The 26,237-nt window shown below is 37.8% G+C and overlaps 1 protein-coding gene across 1 annotated transcript in view; it reads left to right on the forward strand.

Annotated features, from left to right (window-relative positions):
- LOC137623081 (serine/threonine-protein phosphatase 4 regulatory subunit 1-like) overlaps positions 1-26,237 on the forward strand; it is a 380,975-nt gene that overhangs the window by 326,220 nt on the left and 28,518 nt on the right. Inside the window, exons 4-7 of the mRNA XM_068353734.1 lie at positions 1,848-1,954; positions 10,432-10,574; positions 11,295-11,445; positions 21,250-21,256. Of these exons, the coding sequence (XP_068209835.1) occupies positions 1,848-1,954; positions 10,432-10,574; positions 11,295-11,445; positions 21,250-21,256 (408 nt within the window). The remainder of the gene's footprint in view (positions 1-1,847; positions 1,955-10,431; positions 10,575-11,294; positions 11,446-21,249; positions 21,257-26,237) is intronic.

Below are 26,237 nucleotides of genomic sequence, written 5' to 3' on the forward strand. Positions count from 1 at the left end.
TCTTTTATGCTTAAACTATAAAAAGATTTATGCGAGTCTGTGTTAACTACATTAAAATCGATAATATATAAACTATAAACAGATATTTAATTCAGTCTGTTACAAAGTAAATAGAATTGTATTTGGATTAAATATCTCTTGTACCTTATGGAACAATGAAGTTAAATTTTGCTCATGTTAACGTCTGCTTCTGTGATTGGAGACTTGGTCCATCTCAATGTTGAGGCCTGATTAGTAATGTCTCTGCCTGGTGTTTTCTAGTCAGAGGTTCGAATCCCGCTCAGTTTCGTTAGTGCCATTCGTGTCGGGAACCTTACCATTCTTATGAGGGTTTTGGGGATCTTATAGGTCTATGTGCCGAGTCATCAGCAGCCATTGCCTAGTCCTCCCTGGTCATAGCTTGGGTGGAGAGGGGGCTTGTGTGCTTATCATATGATATATGGTCAGTCTCTTGGGCATTGTCTCTCCCTTGCTTCTGCCATTCATGAGTGGCCTTTTAAACCTTTTAAAAGGAGCACGTAGTAAGTGAAATTAGGATGTTTAGCGTCGTAGAGTTATCGAAGGATATGACGTGCTTTGTGTGACGATCCCAATACAGTAGATGCCCTTTACACTGAGAATGTTAATTATCATAGTTATTCTTTTGAAATTGACTTAGGGATTATTTACTTCAATTTTATTCTATTTTGCAAAACGTAATGAGAAAGCTTCGAGAGGCAATGTCGACAATTCAGTCTTGTGTTTTTTTATTATGCGAAATGAGAAAGTTTCGAAGGCAATGTCGACATTTCAGTCTTTTTTATTCGAAACGTAATGATAAAGTTTCGAAGACAATGTCGACATTTCAGTCTTTTATTTTTATTATGCGAAACGCAATGAGGAAGCCTCGATACGCAATGTCGACAAATCAGTCTTTTTTTTTTATTATGTGAAACGTAATGAGAAGCCAGGAAGCAATTTCGACATTTCAGTTTTTTCATGTGATACGTAACGAGAAAACGTCGGTTGGCCATGTCGACATTTCAGTCTTTTTTATTATGTGAAACGTAGTAAGAAAGCTTCGGGAGGCAATGTCGACATGTGTTTTTTTAGGTCAAACGTAACGAGAAAGCTTTTGTTGGCAATGTCGACATTTCAGTCTGTTTTTATTATGTGCAACGTAATTAAAAGTGTTCGGGAGGCAATGTCGACATTAGTGTTTTTGTATGTAAAACGTTTGGCTATGTCAACATTTCAGTCTTTATTTATTATGTGAAACGTAACGAGGAAGCTTCGTTTTATAATATCGACATTTCAATCTTATGCGGAAGATTCCTTTGGCAATGTCGACATTTCAGTCTATTATATGAAACGTATGAAAAAAAACTTCAGGAGTTAATTTTGACATTAGCTCCTTGAGGCAATTTTAGTGAACTATTATTATGAATCATTCATGAAATACATAACATACAATTTCGACATTTCAGTCTTATGCGGAAGATTCTTTTGGCAATGTCGACATTTCAGTCTCTAATATATGAAACGTTTGAAAAAACCTTCTGGAGTTAATTTCGACATTAGCTCCGTGAAACAATTTTAATGAACTATTAGTATAAATAAATCATGAAATACATAACATACAATTTTGACATTTCAGTCTTATACGGAAGATTCCTTTGGCAATGTCGACATTTCAGTCTATTATATAAAACGTATGAAAAAAACCTTCAGGAGTTAATTTCGACGTTAGCTCCGTGAAGCAATTTTGATGAACTATTAGTATAAATAATTTAAGAAATATATAGTATTCTGATATCAATTGTCACACCTCTTCTCCCATTAATGTTTCCCTTTTTTCCTTTTTGCAGACAAATGGTGGCTCGGAGTATACAGGAGACGCTCCGGGCCGTGGTGACAATACCCAATGATGTGAATACGGTGCTGCAGATCATGCATTCGCTCTCGTCCAATGATGGTGAGTGGAAACTATTGTTTTTTTTTAGTTTTAGTTTTCATGGTATAAACGTTCCTTTTTAATGAAGAAAATTTATTAAAAGTCTTTGTTTTTTATTTTTAATTGGTTCAACTTGTGAACTTGTGTAAGAGTATGTTGTAGTTTGTGTGTGTATGTATGTATGTATGTATGTATGTATGTATATATATATATATATATATATTGTGTGCGTGTGTGTATTTTGGTTTATATAATATGTTTATATATATATATATATATATATATGTGTGCGTGTGTGTATTTTGGTTTATATAATATCATGTTTTTATATATATATATATATATATATATAAGAAATTGGATGATTTAATAAAACAGAAAACATTCATGACCCCACAACATTAGAAATGAGAAGTGTACGAACAGTCTTGTGTATTTTGTTTTTTAATGGAAATGCCGTTGACATTAAGTTTGCAATTTCACAACATGTGCATCTTTATCAATTTTTAATGGAATTGCTTTTCCTTAATGTTATTCTAAACAGCAAAAAAGGCCATTTGCTTTCTAACTCAGTGATTTCTTGGCTTGCTTTGACCGGGATAGATATATATTGTTAACGTAGTTTTCATATATTTTTGTGTGTAAAACGACGAAGAGAGCGATTTAGTCCTATTAAAATGAAATAATTTAAGAATGCTAAAAATTCTAAGAGATCATTTATGAATTTTAAATAATGTAGATGATTTAAGAACACTAAAAATGCAAGATAATTTAAGAATTAAAGAAATATAAAATTTAAAAATTACATTATAACGATTTAGGAGATGATTTAAGAAAAAATTTAAAATGTTAAATTTAAGAATTCTAAAAAATGTAAAGAAAGCATGTGAACACAATTGTTAGTGGACATCAGCAGATTTTGAATAATTTGTATATATAAAAAGAGATGACATTAAAATTAAGTTTAGGACTTTCATTAACTATGAAATATACGTGTATTAATATGAAGAAGCTGATGTGTGTATGAACAAGAAATAAAAACGTGAGAAAATATATACTTTAATATCAAGACATTAATAAAAGATCATTGTAAAGTTTTCTGTGGAAAAGCTATTCAGATTACAATTGTTTCTTTAATATACGATCCATAACGATAGTTCAAGTGAAACTTGATAAATCCTTGAGAGTTGTTACTAGCAAAACACGGCAAAACAATACAGTAGACAAGTGGACTGGCCTTCATAATCTAGACGTAACGGGTCACCAGCTAGGTCTAGTGTGCGTTGAAATCTCTGAAGACACCATGACGCCCAAGGAAAAACGTGGCCGTAAATTGTTCTTCCTCGTGTTTTTTCCAATTTTATCGTTATTTTTCAATTAATTTTCTTAGATTTTGGACAGATCGCTTTATTAGGATATAGATGAGATATATTATGGTCCAGGACATTTTTGTTTTCCCTCTGAATGGTTATATGTTCATGTTACTTGAAATTCTATTAACGCTAAAACTTGCCGATTTTAAAGGTTTTTTTAAAAATTTTGATCGGGACCCTCGTGAGTGCACCAACTTATAAGAACTCTCATAGACATTAACGTTTTTAATTCCGTCAGGACAATACAAGTGTCAGAAGACCATTATATTATATAAATGATTTCCATTTATGATGTTAATGGTGGATCGAGTTTATATTCCTAACACAGGTGATTTTTTTCCTTCACGAAAATGAAAAACTATGGTTAGAGTTTAACGTACCGTGTTCTTTACGGAAACGTATTTTTATTGAAATATCAATTATATTAGTGTATGCTTCAAATAGGTAGAATGGAGCAGGATCAGTTTTTGGAAACTCCCTTAAGAAACATATTCTTAGGTGCCATCTCTCTCTCTCTCTCTCTCTCTCTCTCTCTCTCTCTCTCTCTCAGAATCATTTAATACGATAATTTTTTTGAATGGGTCGGGTTTCTATTGAATTTTGTTTAGCTCTTTGACTGAGCGAATTTGTGCCGAGAGAGAGAGAGAGAGAGAGAGAGAGAGAGAGAGAGAGAGAGAGAGCAGAGACAGAGAGAATCCCTTGTGATTAAGCCTTCAATTAGACCAGCCCCGAAAAGTATAAGGAAAATACACAAAGCCGGGTTAAAGAAGCAACAGGAAACAGTCTTTCTCTCTCCTTGCTCGTAAGGTTCCACAGGTTAGGAAATTTGAGTAATGGATCGGAAATAGCTGTAAGTCTTTTGTAACTGCAACAAGTTTATTTAGTAAATATGGCGATGACGCAATTTCATTCAAGAATAAAACTAATAGTTGCACTATGCTAACCACTATACCCTCTAAAGGCCACTTATGAATGGCAAAGGCAAGGGATAGTAACATTGCCTTATCAAGCAGGACAATGCCCTAGGGACTGTCCAAATTGCATATGATCAGCTCCCAAGCCCCCTCTCCACCCAAGCTAGGACCAAAGAGGGCCTGGCAGTGGCTGCTGATAACTCGGTAGATAGACCTACGGGCTCCCTCAATACCCCCATCCTTAGCTCACAAGGATGGTGAAGTTGCAGCGACCAAAGAAACTAATTAGTTTGAGCGGGTCTCGAATCCCAGTCTGGCGATTATCAGTCAGAGACGTTACCTCCTCGGGCACCACAATCCATGCGTCAATAGGCATAGGAGATGATTATGAATAGTTCAAAGTTGATGTACTAGGAAAGTAAAATACAGTGGTGCTATGATAAGTTCTAGCAAGTTGTTTGTTAAAGAGACAACAAGCATCAAATTAACGTAAACTAAAGGAGTAAATTGGTAAGGTTCAAGTGCGCTTGGATAAGGAAATTATGAAGTGTTTAATGTATCAAATAAAATATTCCCAAAAAGTTATGAAGTAGCAAGTGTTCTGTGAATATTCCGATAATGTATGAATAGTGCTAAACGGGTTTTACGTTCCTTTTTGGTATGTTATTATTATTATTCTTGTTGTTGCTGTTAGCTAAGCTGCAACCCTGTTGTTGTTAGCTAAGCTACAACCCTGTTGCTGTTAGCTAAGCTATAACCCTGTCGCTGTTAGCTAAGCTACAACCCTGTTGTTGTTAGCTAAGCTACAACCCTGTTGTTGTTAGCTAAGCTACAACCCTGTTGTTGTTAGCTAAGCTACAACCCTGTTGTTGTTGTTATTACTAGCCAAGCTACAACCCTAGTCAGGAAAAGCAGGATGCTCTAAGCCCAAGGGCTCCAAGAGGGAAAATATCCCCGTGAGAAAAAGAAATCAGGAAATAAACTATCAGAAGTAATGAACAATTAAAAATCAAATATTTTACTCTTGCAATTATTGAATCGTAATCCAGCTTGAAGTTTAAACCTCTCATTAATTTTTTCAGTTGAATTAAACACCATTAGGAAAGTTGACCATTGCATATATAAACACTAGAGTGTTTTAATGAACCTGTGGAGGAAAAATTAAACCTTTAGCCTTTAGAAACGTAATAGCGGTGCCGGAAAAAAAAACTTATTAGTAGGAGAGTTTCTCTCTCTCTCTCTCTCTCTCTCTCTCTCTCTCTCTCTCTCTCTCTCTCAAGAATAAGTTAGACAAGATCATAACAACACCAAACGTTTAAACTATTTCAATCTAAGTAAAAGCAAATTTAGTCAGTGATTGAACCATAAAAATCCTTAAAATTCGTTTACTTGAAAATGTTGAAGCCCTAAATTATTGATCTTTTTATATGTCCTTTTTTAAACTGTCAGAAAATCTAAAGGTGTCAATTGCCGATTTTAATTTCTCTTCATAATATCTCGACGGGATTATTTTCACTACTTCTCGAGTTTCTCTCATAACTGACAATTATCTCAATAGGAGGTATTTTTAACCCATTCATAGTCTTTACTGTATGCAAGTTGGTTGCAAACGCTCGCGCGCACATTTATCCACAAGACATTTCGTTCTATGGAAAGTCAAACAGAATAAGACCTTAGCGATAAATGCATATCTCAAGTTACCTGTTGGTATCTGATCATTGAGGAGATATTAGGAAGCTGCGGGTCTTCATTATATTGAAATGATCTTGTAACACAAAACATACACTACCGGTGTCTAGCGGTGGCAGGCAGGGCAGCCGATCGGGACTACGGTCTACCCCAAAGCCAAAACCAAAGTCCTTCAAAAAGAAGGCAACTGTGCTACCCCATACGGATGGGAAAAAGGCACGCTAATAGATGAAGATCTTGTTAGAAATACTGGTTCGGAAGAGACTCAGAAATGACCCTTATATGAATATAGAGACGCAAGGCTTACCAGTGCGCTGTAGTTGCTGGTATCATATTTAGCAAATTATACTGTATTAGGCATTTGAATTTTGAGAAATCAACTTGCAAGTTTTGAGTTTCTGATAGAAGGAATTTAATAAACTTATTTTTTTAATTCGTCTGTTGACTTACAAGTGACTTACAGTGGTAGTTGCAACATTAAATAAGTGAAATTAGAAGTAAATTAAGAATCAAAATAGATGCTAAATATAACAATTTGATTATTACTATGCTAAACCGCTTTTAATTACCATATATAAACCATTCGGTGGTTTTAAGACATATTTGTACATGCTGTTACAGGGGATTGTAAATAGAGGGGTTAAGGAAGAAACCAGTTTCTCTCAATTAAATTTTAAGTCCTTAATTGGCAGCAACATCTGAATTAATTTTATTTAAACCGCTGCATAACGCACGTTCATTTAAAAAGACAGTCCCAATTGCCAACGAGTTAGGGCTGACGTAAACATGGTCAATTATATTAAAAACGATATATGGTTTTGACGTTGTTACTGTTTTAGAATGATTTATTGTTAACTTGTTCTCATCATATAGCATCTTACTTTTCCAACTAGGGTTGTAGCTTGGCTAGTAATAATGATATTAATAATAGTAATAAGATGAAACGTATATTGGGGAATAGGTTTAGAATGTTTAATCTTGAAAAATTCGTTGATTCCTGGGACTAGTAATTTACTTTTTGTCATTAATTTTTTTTTTGGTTTACCTCCGTCTTTCAAATGGTTTTCTTATTGTGGCAACCTCATTTACTACACATTGTTTTCCTAAGGAAATTATTTACAAGTGTTATGAGATTATGTTCAGTATAGTTTCTTATTTTACCTCCTGATACAAGATTAAGTCCGTTGTGTTTGTCTATAAAATCAATCTCTTCGTGTCTTTTGAAATGGGAGATTTTTCAGTGGATGTTTATGCTAAAGAAATGTTCTCTCTCTCTCTCTCTCTCTCTCTCTCTCTCTCTCTCTCTCTCTGAGGAAGAAACTACTTTGAGCATTCCATACAGCTACGACTTAGGCTCGGTGGACACGGGGTCTCTCCCCACGCGGGTAATACCCCTCAGCCCACCCCTCCTTACCCCTCGCCTTTGGCTTATCATTTCCAAGCCATTAAGGGGATTAAAAAACCCCTCTCTTAATATGGAAAATCACTCCCCACCCCCCCCCAAAAAAAAAAAATTTAAAGTACTCAGGGGTTTCTTCCTCTTTGTCTTCAACGCCAGAGGAATAGTATGATGTAACTCATTTTATCAGGTACTTTTCCAATATCACACACACATATATATATATATATATATATGGCATGGTTGGTTTCGACCTGGCCTTTCATTAGAAGGGGCTAGCGTTCGATCCCAAGTATTAGTTAGAAATTTATTTCTATTTGAACACGATGTTGTGTTGATATTTATCCATATATATGTCCTGATTCTTGTCTGGGGTTTGGCTAGTTTTCGTCACCACGCTGGCTATTGCGGATTGGTGATGGTGAGAGATTTTCTTCTAGTCGCTCACAGCTAACCAACCTAGTATGGATGCCCATGACTAGATCAGCCTTGCTGGTCATGGCGATACGCAATCTCCTTCGCCACGTTAAGGTATCCTCATTCAGGAAGGGTGTGTGTGTTTGTGGTCTTTTTACAGAAGCATAATTATTGGTAAATAAAATGAGATTATAAATGGTTAGTAGGTTTGTGTATCGACGGCCGTATGACTTTCCACGGAGTATGCTTGCATAATGTAGACGATCTCTATGACCAAATAGGTAGCTCGTGTTGGCTAGCTTAAAGGGGAAAACGTTCCGACAGGTACAGTTGTCTTCATTAATTCCGGTACACACCAGGAGAAGCTAAAGATGCATCTGACATCTGTACATTATAACAGATAAAGCTGTTAAAAAGAAAAAACTTGGCAACGCTGACTTTAAAACAAAGCATTTTTATATATTTTACGAAGTTGTATAGAAAAAATTTTGCCTAACAACACTTCGTAAAACTGATAAGGATGCTTTTGATCACGTGATCGTAAGTTTTGCCTTACGACGTTGCAAACAGTTTCTATAACGCTGAACACAACGATACTATCTATAATTACAGCTGTCAGGCGTCTCCTAAGCCTCCCTTGGAATGTACTGAGATTAATTATGCCAATTGTACCAACGCAATTATTCGGAGAAGACGGAATACTTTATCTAATATTTGTGTACTCGACCCGCCAATAATGACGACTATATATCTAGATATGCGCTCGCGCGCGCAGGCACACCAAGTTATAACTCAAGATATACAGGCTACTCCCCCTACGTCGGGCAATGCATCTTAATCTGTGACCGGAAATACTTGTATATAGTGAATGTATATATATATTTATTTATATATATATATATATATATATATGTGTGTGTGTGTGTGTATGTGTGATTGTTTGTGTGTGTGTGTACCAAGGTATTCGCTCTTTATTTTATAGAGAAAACTATTTTGGATATTATATTAGCCTCGGCTTTTTTTCCGACGGTTTTCATGTAATTTTGAGTCCTTGGTAAAAAAAATAAAAAAGATATATCTTGTACCTTCGCCTTGCGTTTTAAAATGGGAAATGGGAAATCAACTTTTTGCATTTATCCCACTTTCCCTATTGTAGTGTTGCAGTAGGCCTATATGAAAAATGACGCTAGTTTTCAGTCGCTCAAAATCTTGTGAATTGTTTGCTTAGGCCTATTTGAAAGCGAAGGCATCATTGTGCACACTTATTGGTTTCGTTATACAAATGGTTATTAACTCCGCCAACGAAGTTGGGGGGGAGGTTACGTTTTTTGCCCCCGTTTGGTAGACGTGCATTAATTGTACGCAAATGGATTTATATCCGGGTTAGGCTTTTCTTCATACGTCTTCCTCGGTTTTAGTAAGGACTCTCATGTATGCCTTTACGTAAAAGAACGCGAGCCGTGCAATGCGTAATAAACGCGTTTCAAAGCATGCGTAATACAATGGACGTAGGATATCGCGTAAAAGAGTACGCTCAGCACATAATGTAGTGGAAAGTGTGCAACATATTACCTTGAAGTAAGTTTGCAGCATAACGCTTAAAAGAAGGCATATAGCATAGTGCGTACAAGAAAGCTTATAGCACATTGCTTAGTAAAAAATATCCATTAAATTACGTAAAAGTTGTCTTGCGTCATAACGCATTACAAACGCATGTAGCACCGCCTATTGCGTATAAAAACACACGCCGTATATTGCTTTAAAAATTCCTTTAGCATTTTGAGCTAAACGCAAACTGCGTAATTCGCCAAAAGGCTTGCAGAATTATGTAAACACGTTGCGTAGTTCTTAAAGAGACTTGTGCAGAATGAACGCGAAGTTACGCATTCTTCATGAGCGTATCAATCTTTTCATTTTTCTTATAGTTAATTTTTTATTGATAGCAGTTGGTAAGTAGCGAGACTTGAAATTGTATCTTTTTTCATGGTGAACTGGATAGCTTAGCGGGGTCTTTTAAATTTCAATATCTTTCAATTACAGGTGATCTATTTGCAATGTACGCGTATCGCAAAATCCATAAATTTTTTATCCGTCGCGTATTTCATTGGCATTAGTTTTATTAGTTATTCCATTACAAACGCTTTATGGAGAGAGAGAGAGAGAGAGAGAGAGAGAGAGAGAGAGAGAGAGAGAGAGAGAGAGAGAGAGAGAGAGAGAGAGTGTTTGTGCACTGAAGTATCTTCTTTGGTTATGTTGCTTATAAAAGGGGTAACAATGAGACTTGAGAGGCACCGGCGAGAATGAATTTTATATTAAAGTTGAAGGATAAACATTGTAGTTTGATCAACTGACTAAATTAAATTGCCGCAATTAGAGTTGTACCCATTGAATGTTATTGTTTATCGTAAAGAGTACTTGGGATAATAGAGATAATCCATGTAGCTGTAGGATGACTCTCTCTCTCTCTCTCTCTCTCTCTCTCTCTCTCTCTCTCTCTCTCTCTCTCTCTCTCTCTCTCTCTCTCTCTCACTCATTCTTCTTCCCCACCGTTATTCCTACATTAAGGGGTCGGTTGCCTGCTGCTCCCTCTTCCACCAAACGCCTCACTCCCTCCCCACCATCCATCCTCATCACATGCTCACACCATCTCTCTCTCAATCCGTAAATTGTCATAGATAATAATTACATATTTTTCTCTCCTTCCAGAGCCAGCTGTTCGGACAGAGTTGATGGAACAGGTGCCCCAAATAGCCGTACTATGTCACGAATTCCCCGAACATTTAGGGGGTGTGGTCGCTAACCATTTGGTGCCTATGGTGGTCAAGTATCTAACTGACCCCAACAATCAGGTGAGACATGTTATCTTTTTGACATTGCTTTCTTCCAAATAATGTTTCTCTTCTCCCATGCCATTGCTTTGCTTCACAGGGCCAAATTCTATATATTATAATCATCATAATTTTAATCCATAATCCATACTTCAATTGTTCTCTTGCTTGAGGATACACTCAGGCAAACTAATCTATCTAATTTCCCTTCCTCTTGTTTTGTTAAAGTTTTTATAGTTTATATAGGAAATATTTATTTTAATGTTGTTACTGTTCTTAAAATATCCAATTTTCCTGGTTTCCTTTCCTCACTGGGCTATATTCCTTGTTGGAGCCCCTGGGCTTATAGCATCCTGCTTTTCCAACTAGGGTTGTAGCTTAGCAAATAATAATGACAATAAATAAAGTAGTGTATCCCTTCTCCCATGCCACAGCTTCTCATTACAAGGCTGAATTCTATAGATTATAATCATAATTTCAACCCAAAATCAATACTCCATTTGATACATATCCCGGACGATTTAATTTTGTTACATTACTGCAAATGTATTCTTTTGATTTATAGTTCTTAATTTAGACCTCTATCTCCGATTTAATTTTGTTATATTACTGGAAATGTATTCTTTTGATTTAAAGTTCTTAATTTAGACCCCTATCTCCGATTTAATTTTGTCATATTACTGGAAATGTATTCTTTTGATTCATAGTTAATTTAGACCTCTGTCTCCTTTCCCTCCAAAGGTTCGCAAGACGTCGCAAGCGGCGTTATTGGTGTTGTTAGAGCAAGAACTAGTCAGTCGGACGGACGTGCACGACCAGGTCTGCCCCGTCATCTTGGAACTCACTTTCCCCGATGCCATGGACGAATTCAAAACGGAAGCCGTGGCGGTAAGTTCATGTTTCCGCTTATTTTTTTATGAAGGATTTCTTTTACACATTTTTTTACGCAATTCGTTCGTAAGTGGTACGTGGTAAGAATGTGTTTTTAAATGACACGTGTTTATTTTTGTCTGGTATATTTTTGGGAAAAGGAAATTTTAATTTTAAGCATTGTATATTTCAAGATTTTTTTTTCATATCTTTAGAATAGATTGGGCCGTTATCTGCACCTTTTATGTTAATTAAGAGCCCATTTTTAATTAGTTGTTTATAAATGTTTTGTGTCTGGTAATTTTGACAGTTGTTCACCCCGCGTAAAGATGATATTGCTGTCTGACGGTGAAGTTTCCTTAAATCGTTAAAAATCTATGTGTTCTTTTGATGTATAATGTATTTACAATGATTCTTCATTATGCCATTATCTCATGTAATCGTATGTGACTTGTATATTGTCTAAAAATTCCTTATTTCTTACGTCTGGGAAATTTTTTTAAATACCGACATATTTGCAAAGCTGGTTCATATTTTTAGATATGTTATGTTTTGAATGATACTTTGTCCAGAAAGCTAGAAACGCATAGGTGGTTTTATGGTAATGTGTAAGTATTTATATAGGTGATGAGGTAGGTATGATGAGAAAAATCAGTATTTGTATTTTTGCAATCATCTTTTATGCTAATACCTTTTTAGTTATGATTATTATATTGTAGCATTAAGATAGAGACTTGAGTCATTCCAATGTGTACGGTCTTGTTATTTACTGTATATCATTTAGAGATGATTTTGATTGCATAATGACTTTAAAAAGTTATCAGTACAATTCTTCCGACTGTCATTAGGTAAGTTTTCAATGGAAGATAACCTTAAAGTAGAAAAAGAATTGTAAGAAGATAAGAAACATTTCTTCACATTGAGAAAATTCACCTCAGCATCGACGAGACGGCGAATGAAGAGAACGAAGAAACCTGGAGAGGAAATAAGAGATGGAGTGGTGTGTGTCGTCGGCGTGAAAGACATGGGTAGTGAGATGTAAGATATGGACAACATCTCACTACCTTGTCTTTCACGCCGCTGATGCTGGTATTCCTCGGTGGCGCTGTCTTCAGATATCGGAGATTATTATCTCGAAATATATTTCCATTATAGTAAGGGTTTATCGCATTTAGTTAAAAAAAATATAACTGGAAATCCCGTTTGAAAATTGACTATTCAAACGGTAACTCATTCATTTTTCAAAATAGCTTTTTTTTTTAAAGCTCATTCAATCGTCAAAACTCAATCATTTTTCAAGATATCTTAAATATGTTTATTGGATTTTAAAGCTCTTTCTATCTACTTTTCAGTCTATATAATGACGTTCAAGTAATTATAATTTAATCCCCTCCCATATTTGCAATTGAGTAATAAACCCTTGCTATATGGAATGCCTCATTTATTGTCAATAATTTGTGTCTCTTACAGTGGATGCAACGACTCGATAGAGGACAATTTCATGTAAGATGTTGATCTTTACTTGTTCTTTTAATTAAGTGCACAATATTAAATTGTTAAATCACCAGATAAACCCAAGACTCGAGACCAGGACATATTCATAATTTTCTCATTGAACCAAAAAAAAGTTTCATCTTCAGTTCATTTCCCATTCATTTTTTTTTCACATGAATTGTTTTTATTATTTTTGTTTTTGTTTTTAGCATTAGCCTTCATAAAAACAAATCTCTAGATATTTTAAGTATGAGTTTCAAGCAATCAGTGAACTGTTAATATCAAATACTCCAATTATTTTGTATTTCAATATTTGTTAGCCTTATCAATTTCGAAAGTCATAAGATTTAAGGCTATTGGCCGTACTTTATTTCGCTCTATTGTTTTTCTCCAATGCTCACTATCTTATTATTCTATAACTTAAAGCTTTCTTTTTTATTACATTATAGAAGTACCTGATCAATTTTGATTTTAATCTTCGCTTTTCACGTAGTTAGAGTACAATGCTTCATTCATATATCTTGTTTCAAATTACCGTTGTAAAGCAATGTTATATTCTTTATCTTTAGATCTTTATTATGTTGTTGCTAAGTCTTACAATAGTCTCTCATTTGACTTAAGACTTAATACAGTCTCTCATTTGACTCTTAGCCTTAACTTAGTGTCTCTTACGACAGCGTTAACTTAGTCTCTCATATGACTGAGCCTTAATTTAGTCACTCATTTGACGCTGACTTTAATTTAGTCACTCATTTGACTCTGGGCTTCAATTTAGTCCACTCATTTGACTCTGAGCTTTAATATAGTCTCTCATTTGACTCTGACCCTTAATATTATCTCTCATTTGACTGAGCTTAATACCGTCTCTCATTTGACTCTTCTTGATAGTAGGCAATCATTATCAAATGCAGGTGAACGTGGTATTATCATTCTGCTGTTACTATCACAACTATATTATTTTATTCAATTTTGTTCTGATTTCATCTTCACTTCACGACCACTTCATCCCCCCATTTTGAATCGTAATCCACCCTGAGAAATGAATACACCAAGACGGTGCTTCTCCAAAAGACTCAAGGACGACTCAACTACTCGGGCCCACCAGTTGCGTCCCTTCGAACATCAGGAGGAAGGCTGCTGAAGAAGGATATTCCCGCCGGGACGATCATGACCCCCCCCTGCGGCGGTCACTCTTGTCTTTGAACGCGCGGGGCACTGGCATCAAACTGGTTTGTCATAGCTCGCTGATCGCTATACTATCACAGCCAGCTTTGATGAGCAGGGCCCCGCGACCGCATGCTGCTTCTACAGGCTGCCAGGAAGGAGGATCTTCAAGCAACATCTGTGTTTAAAGGGAAGAAAAGAGCTTCCAGTGTATCTCTCTCTCTCTCTCTCTCTCTCTCTCTCTCTCTCTCTCTCTCTCTCTCTCTCTCTCTCTCTCTCTCTCATACACACCCACGCACTAAAAAACTTTCTTGATACCTTCAGATAGACCACGCCCCCTTGGAACCTCCTTTTGTAGCATAGTTCGCCCACGCCTTACCACCCACGCTTTAACGTCAGCCAAAGAACTCCTCCTACATCTGTCGATCTTTTAATTTCAGGCTCTCGATGTCAAGAAGATTGTATGATTTAACACATTTACTTTATTCACAAACTACCCACGCATCTCTCTCTCTCTCTCTCTCTCTCTCTCTCTCTCTCTCTCTCTCTCTCTCTCTCTCTCTCTCTCTCTCTCAGGTTTCTGGCTATTGTATGTAATATATTTGACACCATAATTGTTTGTATGATCTGGCATGCATCATTTCGTATATTTGACCAACATTTCTGTGGGTCAAGTAGAGGGGGGGTGTGGGGTAGCAATTGTATGGTAGATTATGTATTATTTATTCATGTATGGATGCTGACAAAGAAGAAGAAGAAGAATTCATGTATGGGTGCTGGAGCGAATGCAGGTGAACTAGAGAGGGAGCAAATATATTAAAGTATCTGATAGAAATCTTGAATCCATGTAATTCATAACATTACTTCAGACACTGCTAAGTACAAATAGTCAAAACAGTACAGTCGTAGACACGTTTCATGAAGATGTATTGGAAATGTAAATGTAGATTCCCCTTTCCACCAAAGAAATTGAAATCTTTGACATATTTTGTCTTTTAGGAAAGCATGTTGGTGTTCAGGCAGCAATTGAATAGAACGATGTCTAGTATTAGTAATGTTGCTATCCACGTCGGCTGCTACACTATGCCTCTTGAAAACAAATACTGAGAAAATTACCGACACAAGTCGCATAAAAGGTATACATTTTAATTGCCTTTCGTCTGAATCTGGACATAAAATTTGAATCATTCAGATCCCTTGGGAGAAAAATCAAAACCTGTATTGCCAGCAACGTCGTTTATTATTGTTATTATTATTATTATTATTACTTACAAAGCTGTAACCCTAGTTGGAAAAGCAAGATGGTATAAGCCCAGGGACCCCAACAGGGAAAATAGCCCAGTGAGGAAAGGAAACCAGGAAAAATTAAATATTTTAAGAACTCAAACAACATTTGGAAGGGACTTTGAGCTGGAATGCTTAGTGCAGACGAAGAAAAAAGGGGCCACTGACCCCCGCCCCCCTTTGAGATTTAAAATCGAGGAGATTCGATTTCTCAAGCAATGATCGCATGGTTCAAAAGTTGCACTAAGGAAGAAATCGAAAGGATTGTCTTTTTTCCATGAGAGTGAAGGATTAGTAGTAATAATAACAGTGCTTTAAATGGACCACGCTTGATATCAGACATCTAATATCCGAGGAAAAAGATAATTGAAACATGGAAAAGAGAGCGTAGAATATATACAAGTAGTATTGTTAAGAGAGAGGGTGTACCTCCAATATTTTTGTTTTTGTAACTTGATTTCTTGACAAAGATTTCAACTCTACTTTAAAGAAAAAGGAAAAGCCTGAATTGCAAAGAGCCTCCTGTGATTTGAAAGCCATAATAACTTATTAGGTGTAGCCATAATACCTTGTGAGGTGTAGCCATATCCTATAGGAAGGTGTAGCCTATTCATTACAAGACCAACTGGTAGATGATGTAGATACATTCGGTTGCACTCTGAGGAAAGCAACTCTGTGTAGAGGGCGTTTTAGCGTAGGGAGATTGGGCGCGCAGAAGTGCAAAAGAGGGATAGGGGTGGTGGGAACGTGTAGGGAGGGAGGGGAGAAGGGGGTAGCCTTTTTGAGCGTATTAGGGTAGGCGCTCTGGGTAGGCCAGGGTGGGCCTGAGGGTGTAGTATTGATCCTCTGGTTGGCTGGTGGGAGGGGCCGGTCCTCCCCCAACACGTGGCTGGAATACTGATTCACAGCCCCCCTCCCCTCCCCTGCCCCCATTTCTCTCCTGTTTCCTCACATTTACCTCCTTCCCCCCTCCTACTTGATTCTTCCTCCTCCTCCTTGTAACTCTTCCTCTCCTCCACCGCCCATACCCATTTCTAAAGTCCTTTGCTCTTTTCCTAGGCGAAAGCATGATCGCAGATGTTGTAATTACAACTAATGATTTTCTTTAAAGCTGTTTTTCCCCCCTTGTTGGGATGATTTCTCCGGGGAGTTTTCGCGGTTCGATTTTTACCACTCCCTAAAATGCCCTTTCGCCACTCCCCCATCTCCCCTTCCTCCTCCTCCTCCTCCTCCTCCTATGCTGCTCTCCTTCATATCCTCCCCATATCCCAATCCCCTCTCCATTCTCTCTCTCTTCTCTCTCTCTCTCTCTCTCTCTCTCTCTCTCTCTCTCTCTCTCTCTCTCTCTCTCTCTCTCTCCTCCAAGTCTTCGGGTCCTTTTTCTTCCTCCGCCATTCCTAGAGAGGTTCTGTAATACCTTTCAAGGATTTTAGTTCTCATATAGCTGCATTTTGAATAGATTTATAATAGAATTTCTTGAACTGCACTGAATGTTTTAATTGTAAGACCATACCTTGATTCTTGTCTTATTTATAGGTACATTTTCAAAATAAGGTCTTATATCATTTGCAGTGTCTTAAGAACCCCTTGCTTGTGCATATTCTTCTATAGGTAGAGTAAGAGTGAAAAGTTAATTGTTTATAAAACTGTAAATAGTTCGGTGAGCGCTCTCTACTGAAAAATATCTCAAAATAGGTCATTTTCATATATTTAGCCATAAATGACACTGATATTTTTAATGGGTCCATATATCAAGCATGTCTTATCAATTTGGTGTCAGATTTAAGAGATATTCAGGTCGGGACTTTTATCTTTAAGATCGTTTGAGGGAGAGGCCTTTTTGTTTAAGCAGATAGAACCATATAGGGTGTTACTATTTATATCTTTTAAGGTTAATTTTTCTGATAATTGGTAGCTTAGTATTACATTATGAAGGCTAGATAGTTCTAGTAACTTTAATATTTCTGATATAGTCTTCATATTGGAGTTTAAAAAAGCTATTAGTGTTAGTTCTAAAAGCGACAAGGTAGAAGACTTCCTAGTGCGGGGAGGTATCCCCCCCCCCCCAGGTCTCAACGGAGTAACCTGTGACGTACAGTATATTTTGAATATTCCAAAATAGCTAGCCATATGTCAAAAGTTGAAGGGTGACGATACCGAACATGCTTGCTCTTTTGGAGTAATTTTTAAAGCTCAGACCCGTCCTTTCTCCCCAATGAAAATTTTGATATTTTAGATTTTGAAAATTACAAAATTTGAAAATAACAGAATTTACGTATAGTTTATCTGGCTTAGTTATATTTATCTCTTCACTAAACTAAGCATAGAAAGTGGGCCATGTAAAAAACAGATGGGAAAGACCAAATAGTTATTGATTTATACGGAGTAAGTTATGTTGACATTGAGAAGGAACAACAATGACCCCAATGAGGGAGGTCAGTGACATCTGTATAGGAGGTCAATGAAAGAATCTGATAATGGAGTTCAGTGGAAGAATCTGATAAAGGTCGGTGAAAGAATCTAATGAAGGCGGTCAATGATAGAAGCTGATAAAGGAGGTCAATGAAAGAACCTGAAAATGGAGGTCAATGAAAGAATCTGATAATGGTCAGTGAAAGAATCTGATAAAAGAGGTCAGTGGAAGAATCTGATAATGGTGGTCAGTGAAAGAATCTAATGAAGGCGGTCAATGAAAGAAGCTGATAAAGGAGGTCAGTGGAAGAATTTAATGAATGCGGTCAATGAAAGAATATGTTAAAGGTCAATTAAAGAAGCTGATAAAGGAGGCCAATGAAGGAATCTAATGAAGGTCATTTAAAGAATCAAAGGTCAATGAAAGAAGCTGTTAAAGGAGGCGGATGACAATATGATTAAGGAAACCAATGCAAGAATGCGATAAAGGATGTCAATGAAAAAATATAGTAAATGCTGTATGTAAAAGAATCCAAGGGAGAATCTGGTAGAGGCCAATGAAAGGATCTACTGGAGGATGTCGATGAAAGTCTCCGATAAAGGATGTCAATGAAAGTCTCCGATTAAGGATGTCAATGAAAGTCTCCGATTAAGGATGTCAATGAAAGTCTCCATTAAAGGATGTCAATGAAAGTCTCCGATTAAGGATGTCAATGAAAGTCTCCGATTAAGGATGTCAATGAAAGTCTCCGATAAAGGATGTCAATGAAAGTCTCCGATTAAGGATGTCAATGAAAGTCTCCGATAAAGGATGTCAATGAAAGTCTCCGATTAAGGATGTCAATGAAAGTCTCCGGTAAAGCATGTCAATGAAGAAATCTGATAAAGGTCAGAGTTTGGTTAATAACTAATCGTGATTGCTAATGATAACATATGTCATGTAACAAATCAATTTGGAAGTATAAGAAATCCTTATAGAATGTGAGTTACAAAATAAGAAATAAATGTGCAGAACTGTTCACCGCTTTTCCAAATCGGGCAAGGTCGTCAGTGGGCCAAAGAGCAAGCCGTTAACATTTCCTTTGATTCGTGACCTGTACTCTTGATCCCTTGCCTCTTCCCCCCCCCCCCCATACAAATATATAACAAACATACGAAATCCTACTCGCATGTAAATACCTACACCACATAACACGTAATCTCCTTAATGAAAGTGTAATGGTTGTGATAGTAGTTTTCTCATCAGCTGTGCTAATAATGAAGAGTGGCGAGATGAGTGAAAGAGTTCATTTTGTCTGTTTAATTTTGTTGAAGATTCCCATATGTTAATTCTAAGTATTTCAAGATATGGACTGAGAAGGGGGTTTTAGGGCTAGATAGATTTGGGTTAGAATTAGAAGTCTAGTTTTTTATGAATGTGTTCATGAAATTTCCTTCTCTTTTTCCAACTTTTCTTCTTCACAATATTTAGAGAGAAAGAGAAAATACAAAATGGAACGCAGGTTAATTATATATCAATGTTGTGAATCCTAATATTTATTTAATTGTCATTTTATATGTAACATTTCTGGTTATAAGTATCATTCAGTAGTAATGTATTTTGTGTTTTGAGTCGCTGCCATTCTTAAATAAGAAGAGCTGACTTGCGGTTGTAATGTTTACACCGAGGCCGCTCCATTTTTAGCACATACTACGATGTATATTTGTATGTTGTTGTGCCAAGGCAGAGGGGGGAGGAAAGTGTTGGAAAACTCTCTCTCTCGGAAGCCAACGTCCTTGGAAAGTAAGTTTTTTTGGCGTTTCTGTAACTGGTTTAGTATTTATCTGGTAGGAAGGACATAGAAGAAGTCTCGACGAAGATGAAGAGGAAGAGGAAAAAGTGTATTAAAGAAATATAGGGGGGTTCTTGCGGCGGCCGTCAAAGTGGGTGTGACGCGGGGATATTGGACATCGTATCACAGCCACCTTTGATGAGCTCCCGCCCTCTTCCACTTCGACCAACACCAACAAACGTCGTCGTCTACGTCGATTCTCCAACACCCAACAAACGTCGTGGGATCTCCAACAGCAGCATGAGAGGGGTATAAATATGGTGGGTTACCTTGCTAGAACTTAGAATCATGTATTGAATCATATTAACAAACATACTTGCAATGTTTTTTTTTTTTTTTATCAAGATGGCCACTAGATCAATGGTGATACCTTTCTATAGTAGAATAGAATCAGGTATTGGATAATAGGCAAACAAACATGCTTTTTGTTCATGCTTTTTGTTTTTTCTTATTGTCAAGATGGCCACTAGGTGAAAGGTGTTGCCTTTCTAGAATAAAATCTGGTATTTGATAATAGGCAAACAAACATGCTTTTTGTTTTTTCTTATCAAGATAGCCACTAGGTGAAAGGTGTTGCCTTTCTAGAATCAGGTATTAGATAATAGGCAAACAAACATGCTTTATTTTTGTTTTTTTAATCATCAAGACAGCCACCAGGTCGATGATGAGAGTGCTCGTCGGATCCGTTAAGTTAGCTGTGGTGTGCAGTGATATACCATATCACAGCCTACTTGACGAGTTTCGATGATTACTTGGTCTACGCTTCAGAGAGAGGTAAGGGGGGTGACTTTTAAAATGATGTCAAGCAAGTCAACAAGTGGAAATGGGAAAGACGGAAGAGAAGAGGGGTAAGGAGGGGGTGTTTGAGGAAGACTTGCTCCCCTTGTTGGGGTGGGGGATAAGTTTGGAGGAGGGGGGGGGGGAGGGAAGAGGAGGTGCTGTTGCTTAAGGGGTCAATGGGTCAGGGATGTTTCGTCTAGTTTTAATATTAGTTCTTCTTTAAGAAATATACATTACCAATTTTCACAATCATATTGTATATACATCATGATATATTTACATGTTTAAATTTTGTAATTAACACATTCGCAATTGCACCTTTTAATATCCATCTAAATATGTTTTTAAATTACAAACGTATTGACTCGTCAATACTTTAACACATGTTCATAGATTACATTCCTCTGTTTTAATTATACTGGCTGTATTAAGTAAATATGAGAAATAGCGTATAATTATATTGTGTATATTTAAATTTGTACATGTATTGGTGTGCCCTACCTCAAACTAATGGTATATTTGGGATCCAAAAATTTAGGTATTGATGTTTATTTCGTATGTTTAAGGTTTTTTTCTCATCCTTTTCATTATTCGGTGAAATGAGTTATATAGTGAACATATGTATATTTAATTAGTCTATTTGTCTTAATGTATTACCTCGTTATATAACTACATATTTACAAAGGCCGAAAGAAATGTAAAAAAGTTTCAGGAAAAAAAATAGAGATAGCTTCTCTTGTCCCAAAGTCGTCGACACGAACAAGAGTGCAAAGAGAGCTTCATACTGACGGGAGAGCGATGGAAAGAGAGGAAGAGAGAGAGAGAGAGAGAGAGAGAGAGAGAGAGAGAGGGAGAGTCAGTGAGTGAGTGCGAGTCCTGTCTCACAAAGTGGTTGTTGTATGTGTTTTTTTACCTGGCAATCATATCACAGCCAGCTTTGATGAGCGAGGACCCGGCACGCCAACGACGACCTGGTAGCTGGTACCTACCACCTACCTTGCAACGACTCCAGTGCACTACAACAACTATTATTACGGTTTATTACTTCCATCGTTACCGTATACTTCAATTTGAACATCTATTCACTTGCCGTATACTGTACTTCAATTTGAACATCTCACTTACCGTATACTTCAATTTGAACATCTACTCACTTACCGTATACTTCAATTTGGACATCTACTCACTGCATTTGTGTAAATTTCGGCCTTTGTTACTAAGTAATATATATTTTCAGGTCCTAGCTTAGGTGTAGAGGGGTTTTGGGCCGCTGATTATATGTATATATGATCATTCACTATGGCATTGGGATAGGGGGGGGCAGTGTCACTGTCCCTTCCCCCTACCATTCATGAGTGGCCTTTAAAACCTTTTAAACTAGGTGGTATGTTTATTATCGTTAAGGATTAGTTAATTAAATGGGTTACCTTTATGTAGCATTTTTTAAATAAGCAGTAACTAGAAGATCTTACGCATATGTCTGCAATAATGATATTAATAGATAATTCAATGTAATTCCTTTATTTTCATTATGAACATTTGTGGCACCTGCACTTCCATTCTCGTTTGTGGCACGTGCACTTCCATTCCCATTTGTGGCACGTGCACTTCCATTCCCATTTGTGGCACGTGCACTTCCATTCCCATTTGTGGCACGTGCACTTCCATTCCCATTTGTGGCACGTGCACTTCCATTCCCATTTGTGGCACGTGCACTTCCATTCCCTTTTGTGGCACGTGCACTTCCATTCCCTTTTGTGGCACGTGCACTTTCATTCCCCTTTAAGGCACGTGCACTTTCATTCCCCTTTAAGGCACGTGCACTTTCATTCCCCTTTAAGGCACGTGCACTTTCATTCCCCTTTAAGGCACGTGCACTTTCATTCCCCTTTAAGGCACGTGCACTTCCATTCCCATTTGTGGCACGTGCACTTTCATTCCCCTTTAAGGCACGTGCACTTTCATTCCCCTTTGAGGCACGTGCACTTCCATTCCCATTTGTGGCACGTGCACTTTCATTCCCATTTGTGGCACGTGCACTTTCATTCCCCTTTGAGGCACGTGCACCTTCATTCCCCTTTGTGGCACGTGCACTTCCATTCCCATTTGTGGCACGTGCACTTTCATTCCCCTTTAAGGCACGTGCACTTTCATTCCCCTTTGAGGCACGTGCACCTTCATTCCCATTTGTGGCACGTGCACTTCCATTCCCATTTGTGGCACGTGCACTTTCATTCCCCTTTAAGGCACGTGCACTTTCATTCCCCTTTAAGGCACGTGCACTTCCATTCCCATTTGTGGCACGTGCACTTTCATTCCCCTTTAAGGCACGTGCACTTTCATTCCCCTTTGAGGCACGTGCACTTCCATTCCCATTTGTGGCACGTGCACTTCCATTCCCATTTGTGGCACGTGCACTTTCATTCCCCTTTGAGGCACGTGCACCTTCATTCCCCTTTAAGGCACGTGCACTTCCATTCCCATTTGTGGCACGTGCACTTTCATTCCCCTTTAAGGCACGTGCTCTTTCATTCCCCTTTAAGGCACGTGCACTTCCATTCCCATTTGTGGCACGTGCACTTTCATTCCCCTTTGTGGCACGTGCACTTTCATTCCCCTTTAAGGCACGTGCACTTTCATTCCCCTTTAAGGCACGTGCACTTCCATTCCCATTTGTGGCACGTGCACTTTCATTCCCCTTTAGGCACGTGCACTTCCATTCCCATTTGTGGCACGTGCACTTCCATTCCCATTTGTGGCACGTGCACTTTCATTCCCCTTTAAGGCACGTGCACTTTCATTCCCCTTTAAGGCACGTGCACTTCCATTCCCATTTGTGGCACGTGCACTTTCATTCCCCTTTAAGGCACGTGCACTTTCATTCCCCTTTGAGGCACGTGCACCTTCATTCCCATTTGTGGCACGTGCACTTCCATTCCCATTTGTGGCACGTGCACTTTCATTCCCCTTTAAGGCACGTGCACTTTCATTCCCCTTTGAGGCACGTGCACCTTCATTCCCATTTGTGGCACGTGCACTTTCATTCCCCTTTAAGGCACGTGCACTTTCATTCCCCTTTAAGGCACGTGCACTTCCATTCCCATTTGTGGCACGTGCACTTTCATTCCCCTTTAAGGCACGTGCACTTTCATTCCCCTTTAAGGCACGTGCACTTTCATTCCCCTTTAAGGCACGTCCACTTCCATTCCCATTTGTGGCACGTGCACTTTCATTCCCCTTTAAGGCACGTGCACTTTCATTCCCCTTTGAGGCACGTGCACTTTCATTCCCCTTTGAGGCACGTGCACCTTCATTCCCCTTTGAGGCACGTGCACTTTCATTCCCCTTTGAGGCAACGTGCACTTCCATTCCCATTTGTGGCACGTGCACTTTCATTCCCCTTTAAGGCACGTGCACTTTCATTCCCCTTTAAGGCACGTGCACTTCCATTCCCATTTGTGGCACGTGCACTTTCATTCCCCTTTAAGGCACGTGCACTTTCATTCCCCTTTAAGGCACGTGCACTTCCATTCCCATTTGTGGCACGTGCACTTTCATTCCCCTTTAAGGCACGTGCACTTTCATTCCCCTTTAAGGCACGTGCACTTTCATTCCCCTTTAAGGCACGTGCACTTCCATTCCCATTTGTGGCACGTGCACTTTCATTCCCCTTTAAGGCACGTGCACTTTCATTCCCCTTTGAGGCACGTGCACTTCCATTCCCCTTTGAGGCACGTGCACTTCCATTCCCATTTGTGGCACGTGCACTTTCATTCCCCTTTAAGGCACGTGCACTTTCATTCCCCTTTAAGGCACGTGCACTTTCATTCCCCTTTAAGGCACGTGCACTTCCATTCCCATTTGTGGCACGTGCACTTTCATTCCCATTTGTGGCACGTGCACTTTCATTCCCCTTTGAGGCACGTGCACTTTCATTCCCCTTTGAGGCACGTGCACTTTCATTCCCCTTTGAGGCACGTGCACTTTCATTCCCATTTGAGGCACGTGCACTTCCATTCCCATTTGAGGCACGTGCATTTCATTAAGAAAATTTCCTTTCCTTTGTCGATTACCCAACGTTGAATAAATAGGAACATGCTAAACACATTTGCTTGTCTTGACACACTGCCTCATTCAACATATGAATGGACACATTCTTAATCAGCTGTATTGGAGAATAATAACGTGTTGTTATTATTACCTCTCTTTTTTACTTGATTGAAAAGCCCCAAGTCGTGTCATGATGTTCGGGAGGGAGGTTGAATAGTTGTTTTTATTTGCGTTGCATACACACAAACTATTGAATGAAAGTCAATGGCTGTGGTCTTCTAAAAGCAGTTTAATGAATGCTAGGGTTATAGGTTTGCGTAATCTGTAAATATGAAAACTAGTTTTGTTTAATGCTTACTGTTGCTATTCGAGTTTGAAAATGTAAGCCGTAAGCCCTTGAACATTTATTTGGTCTATTTGCTGGGACGTAGTGTTTTGTCTAAAGATTTGAGTTTTCTGGAATATTAGGTCATATCACAGAAATTAATAGACTACGTTTTTTCTTGGAAAGAGAAAGTGTGTTTTTACTGTATATACAATTTTCTTAGCTCCAGTACATGTTTGCTCACATGCCGCATGTATACGGTTTTAGAATAGACATTTTAACGAGTTGGCGAGTTATGCTCTTAACGAAGAACTTGAAAGCTATTAGATAGTGGTTTTGATTTGAACTTCTGTGGAGTTTATATCTCGTGATTGATACTGCGTTTTCATTGACATCGTAAATAGATTTACAAGGTCACTTCTCATTGTTTATATAATTTTGCAATATTCGACTCATAGTTTCGTATTTTACTTGCGTTAGGATTTAGACTTTGCTCATTTCTCACTACGGATTTGCGAAGATTTCGCACAGTTTTGCACACATTCACGCATTTTCTAAAGATCTACTCACATTCTTTATACAGAGTTCTGATAATATAGTTATGTCTTTTCTTCCATGTAATAGTTTTGTCCTGGTGCTCACATATGTGTCCTTCCCTGTTAGTCTCCAGTCCTCACAGTTGAAGAACTCATTCCCCCCCCTAAAATTCAAGCCCACCCATCCCCCTACCCCCCTCGTCCCCTCCCTCTCCTTCGCAACATCCTAACTCTGAGGACACAATAGGTGTTGGCCCCCTATACCCTTCATATCAGCGACTTGACTTTTGTATTGATGTTTTTCTTTGGTGTTTTCTTTGGATGTGCATGACGCTGTCTCTTCTTCCTGGGCCTATAAGTGAGGTTATGATAGTCATACCAAGGCTTTGGAGGATGGAATGTGGTACGATTGTAATGATAAATATCTTGTTACAGGTTAATTTGTATTAGTCATTTAGCAATTTTAAATTGTTGATATATATATATATATATATATATATATATATATATATATATATATATATATATATATATATATATATATATATGTGTGTGTGTATATATATATATATATGTGTGTGTGTGTGTATATATATATAATATATATATATATATATATATATATATATATATATATATATATATATATATATATATATATATATATATAATACCTTACAGGACAAAGGCCTCGTCAATTTCCTTCCACTTGTGTTTGCCTATGATCGTCCTATGCCATTCTATACCGGAAAATTTTCTTAGATCATCAATCCATCGTTTTCTCTACCTTCCCCTACTACTCTTGCAATATCTAGGGACCCATTTGCTATAATATATACACACACGTACGTCCTTGATGCACACCCGATCCTCAATTCATTTTAATGACGTCTTCTGCCCTGAAGTCCAGCAGCATCCAACAGCTACATCGGTGTGG

Source organism: Palaemon carinicauda, chromosome 30, assembly GCF_036898095.1.
Source record: "Palaemon carinicauda isolate YSFRI2023 chromosome 30, ASM3689809v2, whole genome shotgun sequence".
NCBI classification, from domain to species: domain Eukaryota; kingdom Metazoa; phylum Arthropoda; class Malacostraca; order Decapoda; family Palaemonidae; genus Palaemon; species Palaemon carinicauda.